This window comes from Ziziphus jujuba, chromosome 12, assembly GCF_031755915.1.
Source record: "Ziziphus jujuba cultivar Dongzao chromosome 12, ASM3175591v1".
NCBI classification, from domain to species: domain Eukaryota; kingdom Viridiplantae; phylum Streptophyta; class Magnoliopsida; order Rosales; family Rhamnaceae; genus Ziziphus; species Ziziphus jujuba.
In genome coordinates, this window is record NC_083390.1 from 3,924,972 (window position 1) to 3,950,930 (window position 25,959).

A 25,959-nucleotide genomic window follows, 5' to 3' on the forward strand; every position below is an offset into this window, starting at 1 on the left:
AAATGCCATTTCCCATACCATTAACATGTGGAAATGTCAAATATGAAACTCATATGCCATTTTGCAATTTAGTTGATCGTTCACAAAGATTCACTCAATTCTGCTGGCTTAGATCCTCTTCTAACCTGAATATGTGGCAATTTAACAATTGTCTGGTTAAAATTTGTTTCTTAGTTTTGTATTCATATAACTTTCAAATTGGGTTTTTAATTGAAATTAATACAAACTCTTATGATTTTAGTTTAGTTAAATAAAACAATCAACAAGTATTATATATTTAGCAAATAAATTTTATTGATCATCATCACAAATGGTACCAAATAACAAAATTCAAGAAAAGTTCTCTCATTTATTGTGATAATTATGTATATATATATATATATATATGATGACGGTGATGATGATGATTGATGAACTTTGACTTGGTTTCCATCAATATAAGTCTGAAATTTGATGGAAGTGAAGCCCTTTCGCTAATAGAGGCGCCTGCAGAGAGTGAGTCCATCCCCAATTGAAACAAGACAAGATTCCACACGACAATCAGCGGCTAGAAAGCTGTTCAACTCCAATATATGCTTTCTGCTTTCTCTAAAATCCACCTCCACTTGGTCCTCACAGTCTAGTGCCACTGTTCCAAACCATAGCGTGTTGTCATATGCAATTATTCCACCAATCCTAACAAGCTTTATAAGCAGCTCATGATATTTCATGTATTCCTCCTTGTTAGCATCCACAAACGCAAAATCAAATGTCCCTTCTTTTCCCTGCTGCACCATATTTATTTATTTTTAATATGTAATTTGATGGCCATGAATAATATTTTTACAACTCCATGCACTAATGTTTAAGTTTTGTCTTTTTTTTTTTTTTGGGGGGCTGCAAATTCATTATAATTACTTTACTTACATTGTCAATAAGGTCATTTAGAACTGAGATGGCATCTGACTGGATGAAGTTAATCTTATTCTGCACACCTGCTTTTTGGATGAATGGCAATCCTACCTCGTATGCTTCTCTATCTGGATCAATGGCTGTGATCTGGAGATTACAGGTACTCTTAATTAGTGCATCATTAATATGTAAATTATATGTTTATCATGGAAAAACTAAAGAAGAAGAAATGCTAATGTTACTTTGGCATCAGCAGGTAGAGCAAGAGCAGTGGCAAGGAGAGAATAGCCAGTGAAAACTCCAAGTTCTAGAGTGTTTTTTGCGTTCATGATTTTAAGCAGCATCGAGAGGAGCTGCGCTTCATCTACAGGCACAAGCATCACACTTCTACGTATATAAATGCGCATGGAAAAATCGGGATATTAGGTTTTTTATACAAATTAGTAACACACACAAATATAAAATAAAATACTCCAATTAATCCAACCAAGAACAATATGTAATAAATATAATCGCACATATAATGGTCATATCTCTTGACAGTAGCTTCCCTGAGCTCCTTCAATGGCTCGTCTTCTCTTGGATAAGCGCTTGTCTCAAAGATATACTGCTAATTTACAAGAAAATCGTTAATAATACGTAATAAAATCCGGCCTTTGTATATTTGTTTTGTTTTCATTTTTTATTTTTTTTTCTAAATTTTGGACATATTTTTCAATTGGATTATGATATACTCTTATTACAAACAATAATACAAGTATATAACCATCGTTTAAATATTTAAATTTTTATCAAGCACTAATTAATTTAAATTAGAATATTGTTTTTGCGTGAGATTAATGGATTAACACAGGGATCGATTCGCCAATATGGCCATTTCAGCCTCTGATAAATATCCTTTTTCCAGATTTTAGTATATATGCTTTTATATTTTGATTCCACATTTTAATTAATCAAAAAGGTGGGAACCAATTCCCTGACCCACCACCAAAGTTTTCCTGAAGCCAAAAGCCAACCATTATCTTTTTGCAAGCGAAAAACCAAAAACATAAAATATCATAAAGAAAACGAAAATCAAATTGAATTCGCTACAGTTTTGAAAACTCATCGGAGCAAAATATATACAAACTCAAAAGCAAACCATAAACCATAAGTGCGTAGATGAAAAAGAATACCTTAACCTTTTAAAAGAATGAAAAACTATAGCTCCAAGTCAACTAGCTATTGATCATTTTCAAAGGGTTTTAAAACAAGGAGAATTTGATTTCTTTTAATTAGCATTTAGCTAGGTCTAATTGTTAGTTACCGTAAAATAACTTTGTTTATCGGCAATTAACCGAGTGATATATAATATCAGATAAGATATTTACGAGCTGATGAATTGGTCATCTTATAAAGAAGCCTAACAAGTTAGTCAAAAGTCTAAAACGGATCAGAAAAACAAACAAAGAAAAAACAAACCCAGTATATATATATATATATATATAACATGAATACAGAATTTGAATTTTTTTTTTTTTTTTCATTTATCTTTTTGTCTATTTCATTGGAAGAAATAGCTTTTACTAGAGAAACTAACCTTTAGAAGGGCCGGGCTTTTGAGGATGCTCTTCTCCATGATTGAAAAGTATTCTTCTGCTAACTGCTCCTTCACTAGGCCTTGAATATCAGAATATGAGAAAGAAGGATGTCCTTTTATGGCAGGTTTTTCTTTATTTTCTATTTGTAAAAAAAAAAAAAAAAGCCAAAATACTGAAAAAAGGAGCATCTTCCGTACTGTCTTATCACTTTTTTTTTTTTTTTTTTTTTTTTTTTTTTTTTTGCTATTGATAATGTAGTGCAGTGTACTATCCATAGCTGGATGATCAATAATTTATACAGTATTTACATGCTTTATTGTGATACCATACAATATTACATATAATTATAACAATATTTTCAATAAAAATGTAGATAGTAAAAATTAACATTCCAAATACGTCATATTAATATTGTTTTGAAATATACCCTTCAATAGTATAAGTTTAATATACGTCATATTAATATTGTTTTGAAATATGCCCTTCAATAGTATAAGTTTAAAATAAATGTTGAGTTTTTATTTTTTCCTTTAATATTATAAAATATCCAAAACTCATATTCTCTATATGATTTGAATTCATGTGCTCATGGTATAGGTAAAGATATTCAACCACTAGAGTTAATTGTTTTCGTCAAAATAAATGTTAAGTTGATGTAGAATAAATATTTTGATGGTGAAAATCTACTTTTAGAGATTCTATTGGATGTTTTAAAATTTCCAAAAATCAAAATTTTCTTAAAAAAAAATTAATTTATTCTAAGATCCTATTTGAGAAGTATCAAAATTTGTAGGAATTTGAAATTTACTGAAAAAAATTTCTGTGTTTGGATGTCTTTTAGTTTGAGGAAATTGTGGATTCAAGGAAAAATAAATTTTACAATGTATGAAAATATAGTGTAAAATAAATCCTTAAAAAAAAATCATTTTAAAATTGCTTGAAAAACTAGTTTTGTACATTTTATGAAAAATAATTTTATTCTCAATTTTTAAAATGCAAATAAATTAATTATTTACAAATTTTAAATATCTTGACACAATCCAAACATTTTAAAAAATAATTCATAAAAAATTGATTATTAAGAAATTGATTTTCAAAAAATTAATTTCCTTTAAAATTTTGATTTTTTTTTAATATTTTTCAAATCAGACCTAAAAGAAAGAAAGTAAAAAATAAAAAAAAATATAGAAAGACATTTTTGTCCACATCATACATGAATATGAAAATATAGTTGAACTGTTTTAATTTATTCAGCCATCCAATCATATCGCTAATTTTTTTCTCTCGGTTTTTATCAATAAAAAAAAAAAATCCTCATATCGCTAATTTTTTTTCTCTCGGTTTTTATCAAAAAAAAAAAAAAAAATCCTTTCTCTTGGTCCTTAATTGCATGTCTGCTTGGTGTAAAACACTAAAACAGTTCATTGTATGTACTTTAAAAAAAATAATAATAATAAACGAATAAAAAATAAAAGTTGGAGATCAATTTTAAAGTAGGATTTCCCTGGCTGACTTTAACGTGCAATTTTATTACACAGAAATCGTGACCAATCTTTGAAGGCCTTCTTTGATAGTTAGGATTGGATTAAATTATTATTTGGGGTAAAATTTGATAGACTGGGCTGTAATAAAAATTTAAGCGAGTAGAGAGGAGGGTCTGTCATCCAATTGTCCTTGGGAAAGGGAGAGAGGGTCATTGCGATGCAAGATATTTCAGAAAGAAATGCCATAAAAGAAAATGAACAAACGCATCTTCCCCAAAATCTTGCCTTTAAAACAGACAAGCTTGATCGCATTCTACACTACAAAACTTAAAAAAAAAAAAAAAAAAAAAAAAAAAAAAAAAAAAAAAGCCTTTCCTAAGTACAATTGCACAACCAATGAGATCAACTCCAGTAAATTGTCATTGTATACAGAGCCCTCTGCAGAATCGTGTAGTTACACAATAAGAACTCGACCTTTTCTGTGGGATCCCATAGAAACCAGAAAATTGTTAGACAAGGCATGCCCTACGGTTATCGGATACCCAGAATAAGAAGGTGAAGCAGGAGAAATGTCACCCTCAACAATGACACCAAAATGCGGACAGTGGCAGATAATCAATGACCCATGAGATGAAGATAATGCCATCCACTCGGTAAACTTTACCAGCCAAACCGGGTAAAATTGGGTTGTCGCTGTGAAGGTGAATAATGCAGAATGTACAACAAAAATTAGACCCCTGAAACCTGAAATTATCTCTTCCTTTGCCACCAATCTGGAATTTTCATCCTTCGACTCCTATGAGTGGCAAGTTTTACCGCAGGAAGCTTGTGCTTTACCTGCCTCCATAGCATATTCACAGCATCTTCCTTCTTTGGTGGGTACTGGAATTCAAAATGATGAGAAATGTTCTTAAGATGTCTCCACATTTCCATCCATTTCTCCTTGGGAAAATCCCTCAGTTGCTTAACCATGTAGCCCGGTTCCAATGCCTCTTTGAATGAGTAAAATATTGAGAATCGAGTGTAGTCGATTTCATCCTCAAATGGGAGCTCAATTTGATCACTCACGATGACAGGAACACAGTGGCTCACTATAGCATCAAATAAGCGACACGATGATGGAGTGTCTCCGGCAGGATGCAGACAGAACTTTGATGAACGCATCCCTTGTGAAGACTGGTAACAGAAAGGAAGCAATGAGATACAGAAAAACCATACAGAAATAGGTTGAATATTAAAAGCTGCATAGTCCTAGTGCAAAGACAGCCTTTGTCCCATCCAAGATGAATAACATTATATTCAGTGCTAATTATTTAGATTTTCTAAATAACCTTCAAACATGAGAGCATGTCTCCTTTATTTGGGACGGATGGAAGTGTGCATGACTTCATGAGATAGTGTCTCGCAAAAGAATATTGAGTTCAACAATTTTAAAATGTATCTGGATAATCAGACAGCATAGCAGCAAGCATGGTATCATAAATGGCACCAATGGATGGTGCAGACCCAACAAATGTTTTTTGACCATCAAACTGTTAAAGAAGAAGGAGAATTGTGTCTGGCGAATAGATGTGACATACTCTCTACCCATGATCAAAGCATTCATGTAACAAAATCAATCTTGAAACTACATAACTCTACTACATACCGCTTTTATGTTTTCCCCAGTCGCAACACTCCGCTCATAGTGGACATCCTCATAACCAGCTAATATCTTTGCCAGCTTAAGACGAACAATACCTTCCTGCACCAATCATAACCATAGGGAATCAATTCAAGCTGAATTGGTTAGGACCATACTCTGTTTTTAGATTCTCTCAAACTAACATACATCTTTCCTGAATGTCCTCCCCCGGAAGAAAAGAAGTGTGGTACGAGAGTCAAATGGGTCTGGAGGATCATCATCTGTAAAGGAATCCACAACATGTACATATGGGGCCACCACATCTTTTCTCAGATTTGACATGTTTTTGGGATAGCGGCCAAAATCGACAACAATCTGAATCGACTCATTCACCTCTGCTCGAAGAAATCTAAAAGCATTGGGATGTGTCATCGGAATTACATGATCTCTGCCTCCAGATCTCTTCCAGTACTTGGATTCTGACAAGAATTTCAGCAAATCAATCTGAAATAGGAAACATCCCAAAATTTAATTATAGAAGCCAATATGAAATATAACATAACACCAAACATTATTTTTTTACTCCTGACAGTGATATATATAGATGATAAAACTAAGCCATTTAGGGGGCCCCCGTGGGGGGCGGGGGAGGGGGTGGGGTGGGGGGGAAGAAGGCGTAGATATACAATCATTCATTAAACAGTTAATTGGCAAGTGAGTACCAAAGATATTCAAAGGACTCAACCATTTATCACAGCAGCACTCTACATGGTAATTCTACCGTTACCAATCGACCGTTCCCCAATAACTTAATCAAACTAACCAAAGAAATCAACTATCACAGAAAAGCCACTAAGCTAATAACGTAAATTCCACCCATTTAGTAAATAGTGATCACCGAAGGGCAACATAGACATAGACCAACACAAGTAGTAATCTGAATGGAATACAGGTTGAAAAAGAGGTTCTAATAACTAACAAAATCAAATAAGACCATCTTATTCTTTAATAAACCTGTGAATTCCTACCAACCCACCAAAATTTTTCCAAGTATGCGTATGGTATCCAAAACTATAATTGAGAAGGGAAAAGAAAAAGAAAATTTAATTTCACACAATGCTAACTTGTTTTTCCCATTCCCATTGTTTGCCCACCAGCTTCAAGTCAAAAAAAGCAAATAAACAGCATAACCGAGAAGCAACCCAATTGTAAACGATTTTATTTTTTGGCAATAATTGTAAACAAAATTAATTTTTAAGAAAATAATAAAAATTTGAAATCCAATTTATGTACCTGCAATTGATGATCAATTTCAGTCCTAGGATCCGTCATATTGTGCCCATGCGTATTAAAACTCAACGAAGAAAAGAAGGGCACGAAGAATGCATCGGCCATTTCCGGATCCGAAACCTTAACCGCCTCCCTTTCATCCTCACCCTCGCCTTCACTTTCATACAGAAGCGAGCCCATCATCCAGTACTCCACACTGTGCTGCCTCTTCAGCCCCGAATTCTTAGGCCACGGCGGCCACGTCCGTATGGTCACCGGAGTCTGGTCGGAGCTACGGCGATTAATCATTCCGACGTTGAAGCGGCGAGGAAGATCGTACATGTAGACCCTGAGAGGGTGGTTGGGGTTGGTTGCACAGAGGGATTGTGCAACAACCCGTGACTGTAGCTGGGGTAAGAAGTAGGATCTGAGATCGACGGTGCCGATGAAAATTGAGTATGCGATAAGGAGGAGGAGTACGAAGCCGAAAAAGAGTACCGCTTTGCGGTACAATTTGTTGGGATCCATTCGATGTTACAATCTTCGCTTCGTGGTTGTTCTAATACCACACCCCTGACAAATGAAAATATCCGTTTGATTTTGTTAAGGAGGCAAAAAGGGCAAACGTGCAGCAGCGAATCATATTTCACTGGAGTGCACGAAACGAATCGTATCGATGCACCACTACCCAGACGCGCAAAAAGAAAAAAATAAAATAAAATAATAATTCGAGGCAGTCTTTCATTTTTATTTTATTTTATTTTGTATTATTATTTTTTACATTATCCTCTGTTTCCCTTAATTTTTTTTTTTTTGGGGGTGATAATAAACTTCTGTTTCTTTTTATTAATTTTAAATTAGGTTTATTATATCTTATGTTTTTCATTTTCCCTTTCAAAGTAAAAATAATTTTTAATATTGTTTTCCACGTAATATTTGAAAACAGTTTTGACCATATATATAATTTTTTTATTTTTGTTTAGTATTTGTGATTTTGAACTAAAATAATATAAAAGTAATAATTTAAAAGATAATATGACAAACTTGAACACTATATTTGTATTAATGGAGTAGAATCCAAATGAAATAGAAAAGAAATGAAAGGAAATAAATTAATTCTTTTATTTAGATGGTAAAGAATGAACGGAAAGGAAATGATAAGGAAGGAAAGGAAAGAAATTTTGAAAGAAACGGCTTTTTATTATTTTAAACGGTTGAATTTCTATTCAAAATTGAGAAGAAAATGAAAAAATGATATTTCAAAATCAGCCTTATTATTATATGTTTGTGATATTATATATGGAGGATATTTTTATAAACTCATAAACCGTATATATATATATATATTTTAAATTTTCTCTCTTCCATCAAAGCTCATCCAAATAATAATTATTCAAAAAACTATATCTTTAAATTTTATTTAATTTATTTATCAATCTTATTATTTCTGTTCATTTCCCTTCTTCAATCCAATTGTAAGTTTAGAAGGGAAAATAATGTTTTTTTAGGACATCCAAATTAGTAATGACTACTATATCCAAATCAGGGGGCTAAGTCATATATGTCAGGGTGGAAGGCAAAAATTAATTTACTTTTTATTAAGGAAAATTAATATTTAAAATAAATAAAATCTACACATGATAGTTTTAGTTTCTTTGAAAATAAATGCAACAATCATAGATTAAATTACTTAATTTTATTAAATATAAGAAAAAATATGTTGAAAGAGAAAAAAAAAAATATATATATATATATATATATAATGCTAAGTAGTTAGTAGTCATGTGCAAAAACTAAGAGATTTTTATTTAAGTGGGATAGCATAGCCATTCCCCTTTATGACACTGGAAGGGCAAAACCAATAAAATAAAGAAAAGTAACAAATCTATTCACCAAACCAAGAAAGGAGAGAGAGGGATTCGAACCCTTGATAGTTCTTTGTTTCAAACTATACTGATTTTCAAGATCAAAGCTATCAACCACTCGGCCATCTCTCCGAAAGCTAATTTCTATTTTATTTTTTTTCGGCTGAATAGAACAGGGACATATGAGTTGATATCATTACTATCTATAGAAAGATATCGGATATGAATCTATAGGCCTATCTGTCTGTATATATCATGTGCAAAAACTAAGAGATTTTTATTCAATGTGATAATTAAAAACTTTCATTTTTATAGTCTCATGCCTTATAAAAAGTTTAATTTTGAGTAACAAATTATATCAATTAAAACAAAAAGTAAAAGATTATAACATATATTTAATTGACAAGCCGATCAATTTCTTTTTTATCCAATTAATTTATTATTTCAATTGTTTCAATGTTTGTCATAGATAATTGCAAAATTTACATAGTAATATTTTTTTGATAATCATGGAAACTAATAAAATATGGAAAGACCGAATATGTAAAATATAAAATACAAGCTTAAAATATATTTTAACACACATATAGTGAAAGTAAAAAAAAAAAAAAGAAAAAAAAAAAGAGGCATGGACCCTGTTCCAAATTTGGGTTCTAGATTCAATAATTATAAAAACTATCCAAATATTTACTAAATTTATTTATCAAATAATTTAATGAATGATATAACCAAATTTATGTACTTAAAATTTACTTAGTTGTAGATTTAATTATCATATTTAACAGTTAAATATTTTAATATTATAATTTAATAAATATTTTGATATTACTTATCCAATAAAAATGATAAAATGTATCATCTAATGACAAATTTTGTAGTTAGGGCTTGACATGTCGTAGTTGGACTTTTAGCTGATCCTAATTTAATCCACAAATAGGAGATTGCCCTGAAATTTATTTATGTTTTTGAATAAATTATTTATTTATTTTTATTTGATTCAAATTTATATTATCGTATAACAAATAAAAAAACAGCTAACCTGGAGATCGGGCCGAATTGACTACATATTTAACATTCTCGTTGTCACCTCAGTAGCCGCCCTCGTGGAGGTTAAAACGACGTTCCGTGGAGGGAGGCAATACACCGTTTAGAAAATTTTCTCACCTGTCAGTCAGTCACCGCTAGACACTTCCAACATAAACTTCACTCAACAATCCAAATCCACTTGTCAACTTCGCCGTTCAACTCAATCCCCCACGTTTCCTTCTATTTCTCATGCTCTCATGTAACATACATATATATATATATACACGCACACACGCACATACATACATTGGGGTGGTTAAAGACAGTTTGGGAAGCTTCGGTTTTTTATTTTTTGAAATCTCTTTGCGTGTTTCAGACTCTTTTGCCGAGAGATCGACGCTGTCGGGAGGGGATTGAGAATGGCGTCCAGGGATGCCTCCGGCTTCAAATTGTTGTTCGGTTTGGCCGTCATGTACGGTCTAATGTCGATGCTGGTGTATTGTGTCATCCAGATGAAATTTATTAAGCCTCTGGAGATGGACGCGCCTCTGGATCGGTTCTCGGAAGCTAGAGCCATCGAACATGTTCGAATTTTAGCCAAAGAGATCGGCGGTCGCCAAGTGAGCCATCCTTCCTATACCTAAATCGCAATTTCATTGCATGATTTATTTTGTTCTTTCTGATTTAAATATGAATTTTTTTTATTTTTTTTTTTGGGGGGAAATCTTTTAGGCTACTTCTTGTTTTTTTCAAAAAAAAAAAAAAAAAAAAAATCTAAAATTTGGAATTTTTGTTAATGAATGTTGAAAGTTTCAATGTCATTGCTTTGCTTGTTTCCCGAGAAGATGCAGAAAACTTAACTGAGTGGAATGTTAATTCTTTGAATTTTTGTTTTTTTATTTTTATTTTTTATTATTAGGTCTAGATGAAAATATATTTTCCTCAACTTCCTTATAGATAGGCTAGCAAAGAGAGAGAGAGAGAGAGAGAGAGAGAGAGAGAGAGAGAGAGAGAGAGAGAGAGATAATAATTGGTAATGGACTTATAGGATGATGATGATAAAGATGGCATGTTGTTAGTTGAGTTGTTTGAGTCATTTAGTGCGGTTGTTGACAGGAAGGAAGGCCTGGTTTGAAAGAAGCTGCTCGATATATTATCCGACAGTTGGAAATGATGAAGAAGCGAGCGGGATCCAATACAAGGTAGATAATAGATTTTCCCTTATAATAAAGTTTCTATTGTTTCATTACTCCAAACTTTTATTTTTTAATTTTTTATTTTTAATGGCCCAAATCTTTTCTTGTTGTGTTTAACTTTTAGGATTTTTTTTTTAAATTTTTTTTTTTTTTTTAAAAATTTTCCCTTTTGAGAAGAAAGGAGTTAAACTCCAAGTGTGATAGAGCGAATTAACATTTGTGCAGGATTGAAATACAGGAGACCTTTGTTAATGGCAGTTTCAATATGATGTTCTTAGGCCACAGCATATCTCTGGCATACAGAAACCATATAAATGTTCTTATGAGGTACCTTCGATTTCTGTGAATATTTATTGGACTCCTTGTTTGGTGTGTTAAAGTTCTTAATTCTATCGTAGTTTATGCTATTGGGTCCCACTTGGGCATTTAGTTAGGCCATAGCTGTGCCTACTTTCCAACATAAGGAAAGAATTACTGTTTTCATCTTGCAGCCATTTCAGCAAATATCACCTACCTTGTAATTTACCTTTCGTTTAACGGCAGGGTGTCATCAGTGGACTCGCAAATCTCAGACCCATCAGTATTAATGAATGCCCATTTCGATAGTACACTTGGTTCTCCTGGTGCGGGTGATTGTGGTTCATGTGTTGGTGGGTACATTCAAGTAAAAGTCCACTGAACTTGAGACATGGTATTCAATATTTCTTGCTTGGTCATACTATTTTTTGCATATTTCTTTGATGCAGCATCGCTATTGGAAATAGGAAGGCTTGTTGTAGACTCTGGTTGGGTTCCTCCTCGGCCTATTATTTTTCTTTTTAATGGTGCTGAGGAGCTTTTTATGTTGGTAAGATATTTTGGTTTCCTACTTAAAATATGGTTAGTGTCAGTTTCTATTTTGAGTGTTTTTTAGTTACTTGTTTTGAGCTGGTAATGAGCCATATGATTGAATTAGGAGAGATGGAGAGAACTGATAAAAGTTTGTCAAAACCCTGTAGTTACTTCAATTGACATAAGAATAAATGAGATAAAGTTATGAGGGGAAGAATGTTAGACTGATTCTTTTTACTAAATAAGCCATTCTGGTTCATAACATAAATTTTCTTGTGTATCAGTAATCAATTGTTAAAATTATAGTATAGGATGGTGAAGCACTCTCTTAAGTCCATCCTAGAGAAGTTTACCAGGGTGCTTGACTAAAAGCAAAATCAAATCAAACAGCAGAAAGTCAATCCTCACAATTAGGCTTGATGAAAAATCATGCAGTTAACATGATATCAATTGTTGGCCCTCTAAGAAATTCAATCTTGACGGATGGTTTTTTTTATCCTGATTCAGGGAGCACATGGCTTCATGAAGACACATGAATGGCGTGAGACAATTGGAGCTTTTATAAATGTAGAAGCATCTGGGACAGGTGGTCCAGGTATGGTACTTTTTAATTGCAGACATTATTAACTCCAAAATTCTTGAGAACCTACATAATTTGTTGCATAGCTCAAACAAAAACTAACTAATTTCCTAAACAGGCTGTTATCAGTAATACAGGCAGATCTCTTTATCATATTTTAGCATCTTGAAAATATTGAATTAGTTAGTGTTATGAACCGTTTTGGCCAAAGTCTCTTCAAATGACCTTAATCGAAGGTGAAACAATTAGAAGCATTTGCTTGATTTTGGTATATAAAGAGATTTAAAAGTTGTAAATAAATGGTTAATTTGCCAGGAAGCATCTCTATATCTGCCAAGGACAAAAGAGCTATTACCAAAAAAAAGAGGGGGGAAAAAAAAAGAGAACAAAAAGAGCATATCTGATTCACAGCAGTCTACTGATTCTACTTCTATATTTACAGATTTGGTTTGTCAGTCTGGACCAGGTCAATGGCCTTCGAAAGTTTATGCTCAATCAGCAATATATCCCATGGCACATAGTGCAGCACAGGTTTATTTTATTTTATTTAGCATTAATCTCTGTAAATTTTGTAGGCATATCCTTAATGCATGATTTTTGTTTGGCAAACTTTTTCGAGTAGATTAAAGTTATTTTCTATTTGACTGTATTAGAATATTCTCTTTCCTGCATGAATTGTGATAAAACTATAGTATTTACATTTGTATGTTGTTGCAGTGCTAGTCTTATATATTGTATTGACTTAATTGTTAATTCATATGCTATATGCAGGATGTTTTTCCTGTTATTCCTGGAGATACAGATTACCGAATGTTTTCCGAAGATTATGGCAGCATTCCTGGGCTGGATATTATCTTTCTATTTGGTGGTTATTTTTACCATACATCCCATGATACTGTAGAGAGACTATTGTATGCATTACATCTGCTATTTTGGTATAGATTTACTTAATTAGAATTTTTATATAATTTCATCCCTAAGCACTTCATCTGATTCATCCAAATACTTCTAGACCTGGAAGTATCCAAGCACGCGGAGAGAATTTGTTTAGCATTTTAAAAGCCTTCACCAATTCTTCTCAGCTAACAAATGCCCATGAAAAAAAGTTTGTCAAAGCTAATGCAAATCTTCATGAGGGTGAACGCGCTGTTTTCTTTGATTACTTGACATTTTTCATGGTATGCTACAAAACCCATGAAATGTGACTGTCCACTTTAATCAACTGCCTATAATTTGATACATATAATTTGGTTACCTTCTCTTTCCCCTTTTCATTTTTTTTTTTAATTTTTTTTTTTTTTTTTTTTTGGGGCACGAATCTTATAGGTATACTATTCAAGAAGGGTAGCTCTAATACTTCACAATATTCCTCTTGCCATCTTCCTTGCCATGCCACTCTTTTTATATTTAAGGTCCTCCGGGTTGCGTTCTTGGTTTGCAGTTTCCTGGGACTTTATGAAAGGTATAAATTATTCTATTTCATGATATTCCTTATATGTTCTTATATGGCTATGGAATATTGTTTTAAGAGTTTTGGTTCCCTACTCATGCAAGTATAATCCACAATCACCTATTGAAGATATATAATCCACAATCGCCTATTGAAGATATTCATTAATTTTGTCAAATCTGCTAATTTTGTAGGAATGTTATTCCATGCTACTGGGGTTATACTAGCAATTCTCTTCCCAATAATTTTTTCTATCCTGAGATTGTTGTTTACTAGTCAAGCAATGAACTGGTGAGTTTATGGTTTAATGCTTTACTTACATGCTATGGTCCTTTAACTATCTCTGCATGTTGCAACAAAAAGCTTTATCTTTGTCTGTAAGGCTTTTTTAATGGGGTTAGTTCATATGAGGTCTTGATTTCTATTTATTTTGCTATGCTTTTAATAGTATTATGTTTGAGAAAGAGCTGCCTCTTTGGCATGGTGAAACCCTTTTGTATTCAATGGTTTAACCAGGGGCTAAACTAACTAAACCAGTATGCCTGGCTTGAGTGAGCTAAACATAAGAGTCGATAGGGTCATTTAAAGTATTTTAAGGTTCTAGGTGATGAATTGAAAATAAAAGTTCCAAAGTTGTGAACATAAAAATTTAAGAATTTACTGTAGTGAAGTGCCAGCATTTCGTAATGAGGTTATTTTGAAGATGGAGCTCCGTCCATTAGGTGGTTTTGCAAGATTCTTGTTGACATGCTGAACTTTAATGCAGGTTTGCTCATCCATATTTAGCTTTCTTGATGTTTATCCCCCCTGCACTTATTGGTTTGTTGATTCCAAGAGCTGTTTGTGGTTGCTTTCCCCTCTCTCAAGATGCTTCAGTTCTGAAGACATCAACGGAGGTAGTCACACATGCAAAAATTCTAGAAAGTTAACTTGTTCAAAGCCATTTTTTTTTTTTTTTCCGTTGTTTCTTTTGTTTATTATTTTTTTTCATGTTTGTTGTAGCTTTTTGGCTATTCCAACGTCTATAGCTTCAATATTATTTTGTTTGATTTGTATCGTATATGCTTTACAATCCATCCTATTCATATAAAAATATCTCAATCGGATGAAATACGGTGTCGTGCTCCACCCTTTAGTCTTATTGTATAAGATTATAGCCTTTAATCTGATAATTTGTCGCTTTTTTCAAATTATTTCTGTGTGCATCATGCTCTCTTTGAGCACATAGACTGAGTATAATTATTTAATCTTGGCTGTATCTCTAATCACATAAGGTGACAAATTTATCAAACATATGAACATTGCAGGCACTATCGGATGAAGCAAGATTTTGGGGAGCTTATGGTTTATATGCTTCAATGACTTCGGTATGTAGCTGTAATGTGATTGTGTTATGGAATAAATTAAGAGCTATGACTATATAGTTTTTCTTTTTTCCTGTAAGTCAAAATGGGATAATAGCTAAAATTACTTTAGTGAAAGCAGGCATATCTTGTAGCTGGGCTGAGTGGTGGCTTCTTAACTTTTATGCTGTCTGCTTATATGCTTCTTGCATGGATTTTGTTTTGCTTATCGGTCAAATCTTGTGGTCATCAATTGCTCAGGTATTTGTTTCAACAGTTCTCTTTTCATTTTGTTATGTGACAAGATGATTTCTCTTATTATCCTGTTTTATTCTTCAAGTCATAAACAATTAAACATTTTGGTCTTACTAGTATTGCTCCTCCCAGGACAGCAGTGTTTTATGTGATAGCTCAAATTCCATCCCTTGCATACTCTGTTTATTTTGGTGGCTTTCTTGTCCAATTCTTGATTGAGAAGATGGGCATGATGGGCACTATTCCACCCCCATATGGTTAGCTATTTCTATTTTCTTTCACTTCTTATGTATTGATTAATTTTATTGTCAATTCCAAATTTCCTTCGTATCGCTCTCTCTTTCAAAAATGACTTAATCTAATCTCTACTTTCATACAATTTCACCACATCTTCTGTTTTTCATGTGAAGTTTCTAGAAAGGTGCAGTCATAAAACTGTCCGCTTTAGCTGGCAATGAATGATGTCAGCAGTGATTTAAATGGTCCCTTTTCATATCTTGTTACTATGAGAATGTCTGTTCATATGGTTTATCCGTAAGACAGTTCACACTTCATAGTATAAGGAAAGTAGTTTTTACACCCAGTAGTTGTAAATCCAAAGAAACTTTACAATTATTAGATTTTTGTTTGCAGGCTATTTCATTCCCGATGTTATAGTAGCAGCACTAATTGGAATTGTGACTGGTTTTTCTATGGGCCCTCTAATACCTGTTTGCAGTCACTGGTTATCCAGGTCATCTATTATGCAATTTTTGCTTCATCTTAGTGTGCTAGGCTTGGCTCTTTCATCTCAGTTCTTTCCGTATAGCACAGCTGCACCTAAGAGGGTTGTTTTTCAGCATACTTTTCTGACTGCAGGTACTAAAGCTAGCTAAATGGAATGTGAAATAAGTGGCATAGTTTTAAAATATTTTTTGAAGTTTTTGTTTAAGTAGGAGGATATCCATCATTGTGGTATTTTAAGAATCCATTTCACAAATAATGGTCTATAACATACATCATTACGGTGCTTGTAGAAGTCTGATTGTTTAGTTTCCTGCTTTTTATTTCCTTTTCATGTAGGTTATCATGTAAAATATGTTTTCTTTTCTGATTGCAGATAGCAATCGAATTGTGGACTCGAGTTATGATATATCTGTATTGGATTCCAATTCCTTATCTTTTCTTTTCAAATATGCACCTCAAGTGGCAAAGGAATTACATCTAAGTCCAGACTTCTCTTTTGAAACTGCAAGGTTGTCTCGCCATGAAACTTGGATGGTATGTGACAGTTTCAGAATGATCTATGTCAACTTTATGATTTAAGCTGGTCTTCTATTCTTTCTCAAACTCAGTTGCTAATCCTTCAAGGAGCAGGTTTCTCATCTTATAGGCCATTTGTTTAAGGATTCCTGCATTTGTCATTATTCTTTGGTTTTTCCCATGTCCATCCATACAAGTTATAGTCGCTAGTAAATTCATGACTGGCAATCTCTCTCTCTCTCTCTCTCTCTTTTGCATGTGCATGCACATGCTCACACAACCAATGCCTACTGGTTCAATAGGTCATTCTATTCTGCAACAAGTGCTTGCACTCATTTGATATCAGTCCTTTTCCTTTAGGTGGCAAGTTCCATTACAAGTTCTACTTAAATGCCGACAACATCTTTACCACCTGAGCTAGACCCTATGCTAAATGACAATACTATCAAACAAAAGTTCTTTGCCTTGTTCAAGTGCTAAATGACATACATGTGTTTCTACGCACAAGTTCTTAATCTGAAGCTTTAGCTTCACAGCTTCTATTAAAATGCTCAAATTGAATTTCAAATTCAAGGAAGCTATGATGAGTGAAACAAAATTATGAAATAGCTTCTATCTTTTGCAGGGGCTTTTTCCTGTTTCTTTACTGTTTGCAAGAGGCTTGAAGCTCCCAGCAAAGAGTGATGAAATGTTGAAGCAGTACAAACACTTTCCGAATCTTTCTACTTATGAGCCACACATAATCTATAGTGGGGAAACTCGGAGAGTTCACTTAGAACTTTCCTTAGGGTGAGTAAAATAAAATGCTTGCCATTATTTAAATGATTTTAATATGCACACATATGCACATGTTTCATGGTTCACACTTTTGTGAAAATAGGTTCACCAGTATGGATGATCGGTGAAAAAAAACTGGTCTTACTTGAATTAACTGTTATATATGCAGGTTTTCATTTATGTAATTTTGAATAATTGATGAAACAGTTTTATCTGCATTTCATTTTATTAACTGATGATGAATGTTTTGTTGGGATATTATAAATCAATAACTTTCTTTATGTTGCTTTACATAAATTTTGGTGTTCTTCTCAATGTAGTTTTTGATTTAGGTAAGTTTCCCCTCATTTGTTTTGTAGATTAGAGAATATTTTAGTATAATGTTTTCTTAGTCTTGTATGGGTTTAGAAATTGACCTCCTAAGGTTGCACTCATTTGGATGAGTTTATAGCTTATATATAAATGATTGTACATGCGCTACTGCTACAGCCTAGGGGGATAAATTCATAAACATAAATACTATGTTTTTATCATATGGTTTTCTAGACATCGTAGAGAGTTGTAACTCGTAAAGTCTTATGGCTTCATGTATATCATTTTCCTATCAGTTCTCTGGAGGAGATTTGGGTGGCAGTCCTCAATATTACTGGCCCGTTATCCAGTTGGTCATTTGCAGACAATATGCTCCCAGGTATAGAAAGATTTTATTGGATAAATTTGATTTCTGTACTGATTTTATTGGATAAACTTGATTTCTGTACTTTCTCTATGTTGTATATGTACGCTTATCCTTGATAACTTGGTACAGCTCCTGAAACATACAAGGGAGGCCCGCCATCTTATATATCTCGACTTAGTGGAGCAGGCAACGAGAGTTGGAACTTCTGGCTAGAGGCAAGTTAGACTCCTGTTGGCAATATTTAAGCATTACTATACAATTACTGAATTCATAATAAATAGTACAAAATGTGCATTTGTTACTAAAACTTGGTTGTAACAAAATTGCAGGTTAACAGTGATGAAGAGTTGAGAGTGGATGTTGCAGTGGTAGACCAATACTTGGTTGACGAAGCAAAGAAGCTGACCGGCCTTCTTCCAGAGTGGGCGGATGTGATTGCTTATTCTAGCTTTTTGTCTAGTTATGTATTCTAGCAGTGTCCCAATTGCTTTGGGAATCATTTTTGTAAGACACAATTTTATAAACAAAAAAATAATTCTTATTCAGTTTTTAACTTCATCATCCGATGGTTCATTTAATTATCGCCTCTTTCGTTCCCTTGCCTATTTTCTTCAAAGCTTTTGAAATTACGATTAGCAAAAATATAATAATAATAATAATGATAACTAATTAAAAGAATGTGGAAAGTGTCAGCTTCTGATATAAAATAATTTCATCATTTATTTTCCAAGTGAAACTATCAAAATGGGCCCCCCCCACCACAAAAAAAAAAAAAAAAAAAAAAAAAGCGTCGGAAAGATCCCTCTACATGGGTGTGCTACAAAACTAGGAGAAAAATAAAAAGGAAAAAATTTATTCATATAAATTTTCTTTTCTTACCCCATCTGATTTTTTTTTCCCCAAAGAATAAATTGTTTGACAATATAATTGTTATCAAATGAAATTGAATCATTTTTTATGAAAAAAAGAAAAATAGTTTGAATGGGTTTTAACAGGTTGTCTATGCAACAAAACAATAAAACTTTCCACACATCATTAACAAATCTTCTTTTCCTTTTTTCTTCTTTTCAAATTTTCATTTCATAATCAAGAATTTATGTTACCAAATACATTATATTTTTTAAATGATTCAAGATTTTTTTTTTTTAAATAAAAAGAAAGAAAGAAAAAGGAAATAAAACAATTACCAAACCATTGTTTTAGAGGAATGTTAACTAACTGCAATTATCCAAAAAGCCCGACTTCGAGTGGTGTTGGACTTTTACAAAATCAATGCTGACAAATAGGTCACATGTATCGAAAGCGGGCTAGCCTTTTCCCTTCCTAGCCCAATCCAAGTAAGCCCATAACCGGAATGAACATAAGAAGATTGTTAGGGTTTCATTTTTCCTACCATTTATAAAATGGAACCCTACCATTAAACTGCGGCTCTTCTGCTTGAGGGGACGAAAAGCAAATCATAAGTCTTTTACGGAGGCTGAAGCAGCAGCGTTCGTAGCCAGCAGCCGCCATGGTAGCTCACTTGTTTATCACCTCGAATACCATTCTCAGTCTTCCTCATATCAAAAGTAGTAGATTGTGTTCTGAATCTCCATAGTTCGACGATTAACTTGGATGTTTGTTTTATTTGGTTTCAGGTTAAGTACTCTAAAGAGCCCGACAATCCCACCAAGTGTTAGTCCCTCATTTCCTTTCCTATTCTTTACGTTTTGAAAATATGAGTTGCTCTATTTTGTATTAGCTGCTTCATTTATCTTTCGTGGGTGGTGTAGAGGGTTTTAAGCGTTTAGGTTGTTTGGAAGTGGGTTTATTTATTTATTTTTTATTTTATTTCTCACTTTGATCTGTATTGTCATGGTGCAGCTTGCAAGGCAAGGGGATCGGACCTCAGAGTTCATTTTAAGGTATTTTTGTGGTTCTGTTACACTCGGTCAAAACAAGAATTTGCTTCTTTTTTTTTTTTTAAAGGACATTGATGCTGTGATTGTAGATTTGCACGTGGATGTCAAATCTGATGAAAAAAAGCGGGGGCCTTTGTGATTGGGCCTCATGTAAAAACATCAGTGAAATCAGATTTACATTGTTCTTGGGTGAACCTCTGTTTTTAGTTGATTGTGGCTGAAGGTTCAATAAATAATGCTACATTTTGTTTGTTGTTGCATAGTTTTATTTGTGTTGTTTTGTGATATGCATGATTATGTTATGCTATTGTTGATTGGAGTATATAAAGACTACTGGTTTCCAGTTTATTAGTTGTAATTTTCATCTTGTCTGCTTTTGATCTTCAAATCCTGAAGAAAAAAGCAGGGGCCTCTTGCCTCTCTGAATTGGCCTCTCGTAGACTTCAGGGAAATCAGTTCACATCGTTCTTGGGTGAACCTCTGTTTTTGGTTTATTGTTGGCTGAAGGTTCAATAAATGATGGCACATTTACATCACATTTAGATTTTTTATTTTGTTATATGGATGTATTCGGTCAAAGTGATGTCTTAGTAGTTGAATAATGTTATATGTTTAGCTAATTGGTATGGATGTTTAGTCTGTGGTATCATTGAATTATCAAAATATAAAAGCTCCCTATCCGAAGCTTGTCTTATTTTCTTCTTTTGAAATCCTTGGTTAGCGTGATTTATATTTGGTGTACTTTAATCTGCTTTAATCTTCATAACCTGGTGAAAAAAGCAGGGGCCTCTTGCCTTTTGTGAATGGGCCTCTCGTAGACATCAGGGAAATCACTTGGCATTATTCTTGGGTGAACCTCTGTTTTGTGTTTGTTGTGGCTGAAGGTTCAATAAATGATGGCACATTTGCATCTGAAATAAATTACCTTGATGTTTTTATTGAAGAATGATTGCATATTAGCATTCTCATAAAATGTTTGTACCTTAATGTTGATCCTGATTTTATTTACACTTCACCTAAATGCATAATATGTTTATTACAGTCATTGTGACAAAAGCAGTGTCCTTTAAAGCTTTTTTTGATATGTCATGGTGTTTTATTGGTTTCTGAGAGGTTGATAAATGTTCCTAGTTTCATGTAGCATCTGTTGTTAATATTATTATCTGGTTACCTTGTGTAGATTTGTACACTGGTTTTTAAGTTTTGTATTGATAAACTGAATGTATATTGTTATGTCTGTCATTTATAGAACACTAGGGAGACTGCTTTTGCTATCAGAAAGCTGCCCTTAACCAAGGCGAAGAGGTACTTGGAGGATGTGCTTGCCCACAAGCAGGCCATTCCCTTCAGAAGGTTCTGTGGTGGTGTTGGGCGAACTGCACAGGCAAAGAACAGACATTCCAACGGGCAGGGTCGTTGGCCCGTCAAATCTGCAAAATTCATTTTAGATTTGCTTAAGAATGCAGAGAGCAATGCTGAGGTATATATTTTTTGCGTAGTTTTCAGTTTCAGGAATGTTAGTTCTTCCAGAGTACTAATAATTATTTACTTATCTTTCAGGTGAAGGGTTTGGATGTCGATTCGCTCTATGTGTCTCACATCCAGGTCAACCAAGCGCAGAAGCAAAGGCGTCGTACTTACCGTGCTCATGGAAGAATCAACCGTAAGTTTCAAATACTATACAAGCTACTTAAATTACTAGTTATCTGTTGGCTTTTCATGTGTTGACTGGGTACATACTCAATTTATTGCAGCCTATATGTCATCTCCCTGCCATATTGAGTTGATCTTGTCTGAAAAGGAAGAGCCTGTGAAAAAGGAGGTATGTTTTACGTTTTTACATATTGCCAGGTTAAATATGTTGAGTGACTAGTATTCTTTTGGTTATATCTTAAACACTATTATTATTCTCCTGCAGCCGGAGACCCAGTTGGCAACTAGCAAGTCAAAGAAGTCTCAAGCTCTACGCAGTGGTGCTTCCTCTTGAACTATGGGCATTTACTCAAACAAATTGAGGACTCAATTTTCATGTCTTTCCCTTGGAAGGATTCTTTTTGTTGTTTTCCCTATAGCATTATGTAGACAATTTTTGGATGCTTGCTTTGTTGATTTTCAAATTACATTTAGCTTGATGTCCTGTGAGGATTTCTGGTAAGAGAATTTGGTTTTTATGGCCAACCCTTACATATATTGAGTAGCTGCATTGTTTGTTAGCAAATCTTTAAATTTTACGTTTCGATTTAGCACTGTCTTAAAAAATTTGTTAATGCTTATTAATTTTAAAAAGTTGGATTCATGTGCTATTGTTTCCCTAGAGGTCATTTATGCAATGTTCTGGACGTAGCTGTTTAAAAAAAAAAAATATTATACACATGAACAATATGACTGATTCAATCCAACACGGGTTTAGTTGGCTGTGCTGCTGTGCTTTAGTTTTCTGGATTGAACTGCCTTGCAGCGATTGAAAATTTTTGTTGAACTTTTGTAACTAAAAATCTCATTAAAAAAAAAAAAAAAGGGAGAGAGAAAGGAAAGTAAGAACGTTTTGGGCTGAATGTCAGTGTTTCAAATTTTTCACGGAAAGCCTTAAAACTCCTATGTGAAGCTTTCGGATACAGTTTTGAAACATTACGATGCCGATTCTATTCGCTCTGAATTATCAGTAGAAATGCCATTGTTTTTGGTAATCAAAACTAACCTATTTTTAATCTATCCTTTTTAAAATAAAAAAATAAAATTCCTTTTCTTTCAAGTTATCCTTGAAATCCTTCGTAATTGTCAGAAGTATTCAGGCACTGCTGAACAAGAAAATTGATTTTGAGATTGCCCACAAAACAAATTTGCCGAGAAATTTTTTTTCAGTATATTGACCCCAGATGCAACCAGTGCCTTTTGCTTTGAAGGTCAAGTAGAGCCGCCTTGATTCCAATTTTGTGGGGGCACCAACGTATATGAAAACAGTATACTAATGTTGTTTGAAGATCATAGTATCTGTCATATGAAAAAAATGGACACGCCAATTATTAAGATCAAGTTTTTAAATTTCTTCCACATTCTACAATATCAAAAACAAATTTTCCCAAAGACAAAACTCCATGGCAGTTGAAGCTCAATATCTTTCTAAGCCATCGTTAAGGCTCTCAGCTGCCAATCACGAGGCATGGGATTGGATGTTTATTCAAAAGGATGAACTTCAATGTCCACATAGCAAGGCAACTTTTGTAGCCTCAGCAATAACTGGAACTATTTTAAGCTATATGAACGCACACATTTCAATAACAGAAGTTGATTATTGGCTGCATTAATGGGAAGGAAAAGAGGATAAAGACTTAAAACTCCAATCTCTCCTATTCCTTTAACTGTTTTATGGAGATTAAATTGTGAATCTCATGATCCTACTAAGTACAAGATCAGCTAACGCTAACCGTCTGATAATCCTTTTAGTTTGTTCCACAAATTAGTGAGATGGTGTGAGAGTGGGATGATGTCCACACTCCACAGCCAGTAAAGTAAATGTAAAGTTTTTTTGTCCCACATTGGCAAATTAAGAAAGGAGGTCCACTGTCAAAGCCTATAAAATAGAAGCACATGCCATTGTATGCTCATCTTTGCGCTTGGGGCAATGACGCAGCTAATGAGGTTCTAACCGAGGCGCGTCTATTGCTGGTTGAAAACTATTTCCAAACCCCCTCTTTGGCCTGGGTTCAGCCCAGGCCACTGAGAATTTCTGGAAGGGCTCCCTTCGGGGTAAAGCCCTACAATTCAGTTTGAAATTTAACCGTGATAGTGGTGGCGGTTTACGTAATGTAACAAGAACGTACTTGGGATTGGCTGTGTTAATGGCCTTTGAAACTGCTCTCTGTTTTGGCCATCATTTTTAATAAAACGAATTTAAGATTCTGTTAATTCTCCATAATTTACACTCAAAAAAAAAAAAAAAAAAAAACACGTGATACCTGGAAAGTATGAAGTTCTAACCAACAGTTGAGTTGGGTTGGCCCATCGTTTCTGTCTAAGTTTTTACCCCGATTTGGGACTCAATGGGCTCCATTCATTTCATTTCTTATATATATATATATATATCACAATATAATATATAATTCAGTTTAAATTTCATTTTGTTGGTGCCTGGTTCTTGTTCTACTCTTTTTGTTATTTGATTTGGGGGTGGTGGTATTTAACTCAGGTTCATTATCTGAGGAAACACTACTGGGTTGTCCCTATGAAATAGTGATTTTATTATCTTTGTTTAATTGATAATAACCGTCCATTGGTTATTGGTTTTATTGATGGCCTTTTAAAGTGCTTGAAATTGACTATGTAATCCTTTTGGATTATGTTTTTTGTCTGACCAGTTTATCTAATAGAACAAACAATTGTGGCGAATCAACAATTGTCTTTGCTATACATTATTAGAAAGAGTCAATGACTTGCAATGCTATTTACACGCAAGGAATCAAAATTTCCAGCTTTAAGCTGCTCTATGCCAAAGAGGAATGAGAATCTGGGTTAAACCCAAGCTATCTATAGATGCTGTATGGATAGACACGAAATAACTGGAAAGTAAGTTGGGTCTACCTTGATTGGGATTTAGCTGGCTTTATTCATTTCATTTCCTTTTCTGTTTTTCTATTTTTCTGAACAAGAAAAATATCATACTATTACCATCTAATGGACCGGTCACCACCGATATTTAAAGATTTTCTCCTCTCATATTTAGTAGGGAAATTGACATAAGTTGCATTCTAAACTATATCAATGCTTGCTTGCATTCCAAGCTATTTTTTCTAGCATTCTGTACATCAAACTTAACAAAAACTTGCAATTTTGGACCCTATTACAATTTCTGTTAAATAATAAACTGAATGAGACCTGTTGTGCACATGACCCTGAAACACAAAGGCATTTGTTGTCTTTTACGAAATTGCTTCACCAAGGGAAATCAAGGAAGCAGATCGCAACCAAAAAAAGAAACAGAACGCAAAGGAGAATCCATGTCCTCTCCTGATGCCCAAGCAATTAATGAAGATAAACTATTGTTATGAGAATCTAACTTTTTCTTCTACACCATTCATCCAAAATTATGGAGCAAAAAAAAAAAAAAAAAAAGGAGAAGACAAAGTGGCGCATATTGAGATTGAGCTTGCATCTGATCTAAGCCTATCGCCTGCCTCCAACTGCCTTTCTATTGCCATGACGGTTACGGTCTATGAGAAAAGAATCCTGCCACCACTCAGCACCTATGAAGTAGGCTAAACTTCATATTCTTTTCCTCCTCTCTTCTTTTCTTCATTCCCCTTTGAAAGAAGTCAAAAAAGGAATATAACGCTCCAGTCTAATTGAATACTTTCAACGCTCATGCTATGTAAAGTGGCATCTTCATCTGAAAAATTGATTAAGAAAGAGATAATTCTTAAATCACCATTAACTATTACAGGATCTGTTCTCGAAATCCTTCTAGGAGTTACGAATGATCCTGCCTAGTGAAATTTCATAGGGCAATTTATAGAGAAGATTTAATAAAATCTCATTTAAATTGAGGACAATCAATACATGTATTTTAAAATAATACTTCAATATATAAAGATAGAGTTATAACAGGAGGCAAGTCTGACAACGATCAATATTTACTATCCGTCATACTATAAGCCATTAATACATATACATAATAGGATTATTAATATGTTTTTAATTTAAATCAGAACATTTTAAAAGTATTTATAAAGATTAAATAATACAATATTAAAAAAAAAAAGAATGATAAATATTGCTATTGCTTGGAAAATACAGAACAACAAGTGATGCCCGAGTAAACTATCCACTAACTACCTGAACCTAGTAGAATAAATTTAAAACAAATAAAATATGAGATAAAAATATCTCAATGAATGACATAGTAAATAAGAAAATAATATTTTAACTCTATAAACTTTTCTCTCAATAATTCTTATTTCACTCTTTCAAAA

General features: G+C 33.5%; 4 protein-coding genes and 4 non-coding genes across 16 annotated transcripts; 6 read left to right on the forward strand and 2 right to left on the reverse strand.

Moving 5' to 3' along the window:
• Positions 1 to 267: 267 nt before the first annotated feature.
• Positions 268 to 2,629, reverse strand: LOC107428351 (flavonoid 3',5'-methyltransferase). Of its 5 annotated transcripts, none has more exons than XM_016038872.4 (5): positions 2,471 to 2,629; positions 1,410 to 1,498; positions 1,134 to 1,275; positions 907 to 1,038; positions 268 to 764 (listed from the first exon to the last, which is right to left on the reverse strand). In XM_016038872.4, the coding sequence occupies exons 1-5, from the start codon at positions 2,507 to 2,509 to the stop codon at positions 474 to 476; spliced, it is 693 nt and encodes a 230-aa protein (XP_015894358.1). In that variant the 5' UTR covers positions 2,510 to 2,629; the 3' UTR covers positions 268 to 473. The 5 variants fall into 5 exon arrangements, with proteins under 5 accessions (XP_015894358.1, XP_015894357.1, XP_024933900.1 ...); XM_016038871.4 differs by having other exon boundaries at positions 268 to 767; XM_025078132.3 differs by having other exon boundaries at positions 1,134 to 1,278; positions 2,471 to 2,628.
• A 1,723-nt stretch (positions 2,630 to 4,352) lies between these two features.
• On the reverse strand, positions 4,353 to 7,461 carry LOC107433981 (probable arabinosyltransferase ARAD1). The gene is made up of 4 exons (XM_016045382.4): positions 6,873 to 7,461; positions 5,787 to 6,083; positions 5,604 to 5,699; positions 4,353 to 5,131 (listed from the first exon to the last, which is right to left on the reverse strand). The coding sequence occupies exons 1-4, from the start codon at positions 7,374 to 7,376 to the stop codon at positions 4,706 to 4,708; spliced, it is 1,323 nt and encodes a 440-aa protein (XP_015900868.1). The 5' UTR covers positions 7,377 to 7,461; the 3' UTR covers positions 4,353 to 4,705.
• Positions 7,462 to 9,840: 2,379 nt separating this feature from the next.
• On the forward strand, positions 9,841 to 18,653 carry LOC107428382 (uncharacterized). 5 transcript variants are annotated; one of them, XM_025078550.3, is made up of 22 exons: positions 9,841 to 9,998; positions 10,116 to 10,359; positions 10,856 to 10,941; positions 11,161 to 11,262; positions 11,479 to 11,585; positions 11,682 to 11,782; positions 12,274 to 12,361; positions 12,789 to 12,877; positions 13,118 to 13,257; positions 13,359 to 13,524; positions 13,673 to 13,808; positions 13,991 to 14,087; positions 14,563 to 14,692; positions 15,104 to 15,163; positions 15,282 to 15,400; positions 15,512 to 15,651; positions 16,028 to 16,252; positions 16,494 to 16,654; positions 17,262 to 17,425; positions 18,022 to 18,104; positions 18,222 to 18,307; positions 18,422 to 18,653. In XM_025078550.3, exons 2-22 carry the CDS (start codon positions 10,159 to 10,161, stop codon positions 18,563 to 18,565), a joined length of 2,625 nt encoding a protein of 874 aa, XP_024934318.1. In that variant the 5' UTR covers positions 9,841 to 9,998; positions 10,116 to 10,158; the 3' UTR covers positions 18,566 to 18,653. The 5 variants fall into 5 exon arrangements, with proteins under 5 accessions (XP_024934318.1, XP_048318519.1, XP_048318520.1 ...); XM_016038914.3 differs by lacking the exon at positions 9,841 to 9,998 and having other exon boundaries at positions 10,020 to 10,359; positions 15,527 to 15,651; XM_048462562.2 differs by lacking the exons at positions 9,841 to 9,998; positions 16,028 to 16,252 and having other exon boundaries at positions 10,017 to 10,359.
• An 829-nt stretch (positions 18,654 to 19,482) lies between these two features.
• On the forward strand, positions 19,483 to 22,211 carry LOC107428381 (large ribosomal subunit protein uL22y). Its single transcript, XM_016038912.4, has 7 exons — positions 19,483 to 19,605; positions 19,730 to 19,766; positions 19,956 to 19,996; positions 21,243 to 21,473; positions 21,554 to 21,656; positions 21,748 to 21,815; positions 21,912 to 22,211. Exons 1-7 carry the CDS (start codon positions 19,603 to 19,605, stop codon positions 21,978 to 21,980), a joined length of 552 nt encoding a protein of 183 aa, XP_015894398.1. The 5' UTR covers positions 19,483 to 19,602; the 3' UTR covers positions 21,981 to 22,211.
• LOC112493263 (small nucleolar RNA snoR74) lies at positions 20,111 to 20,239 on the forward strand. Its single transcript, XR_003057691.1, has one exon. It is a non-coding gene; the product is annotated as a small nucleolar RNA snoR74 (small nucleolar RNA).
• LOC112493261 (small nucleolar RNA snoR74) lies at positions 20,390 to 20,523 on the forward strand. Its single transcript, XR_003057689.1, has one exon. It is a non-coding gene; the product is annotated as a small nucleolar RNA snoR74 (small nucleolar RNA).
• LOC112493262 (small nucleolar RNA snoR74) lies at positions 20,767 to 20,900 on the forward strand. Its single transcript, XR_003057690.1, has one exon. It is a non-coding gene; the product is annotated as a small nucleolar RNA snoR74 (small nucleolar RNA).
• Positions 22,212 to 23,597: 1,386 nt separating the features above from the next.
• Positions 23,598 to 23,748, forward strand: LOC112493268 (U4 spliceosomal RNA). The gene has a single exon (XR_003057695.1). It is a non-coding gene; the product is annotated as a U4 spliceosomal RNA (small nuclear RNA).
• The last annotated feature ends 2,211 nt before the right edge of the window (positions 23,749 to 25,959 follow it).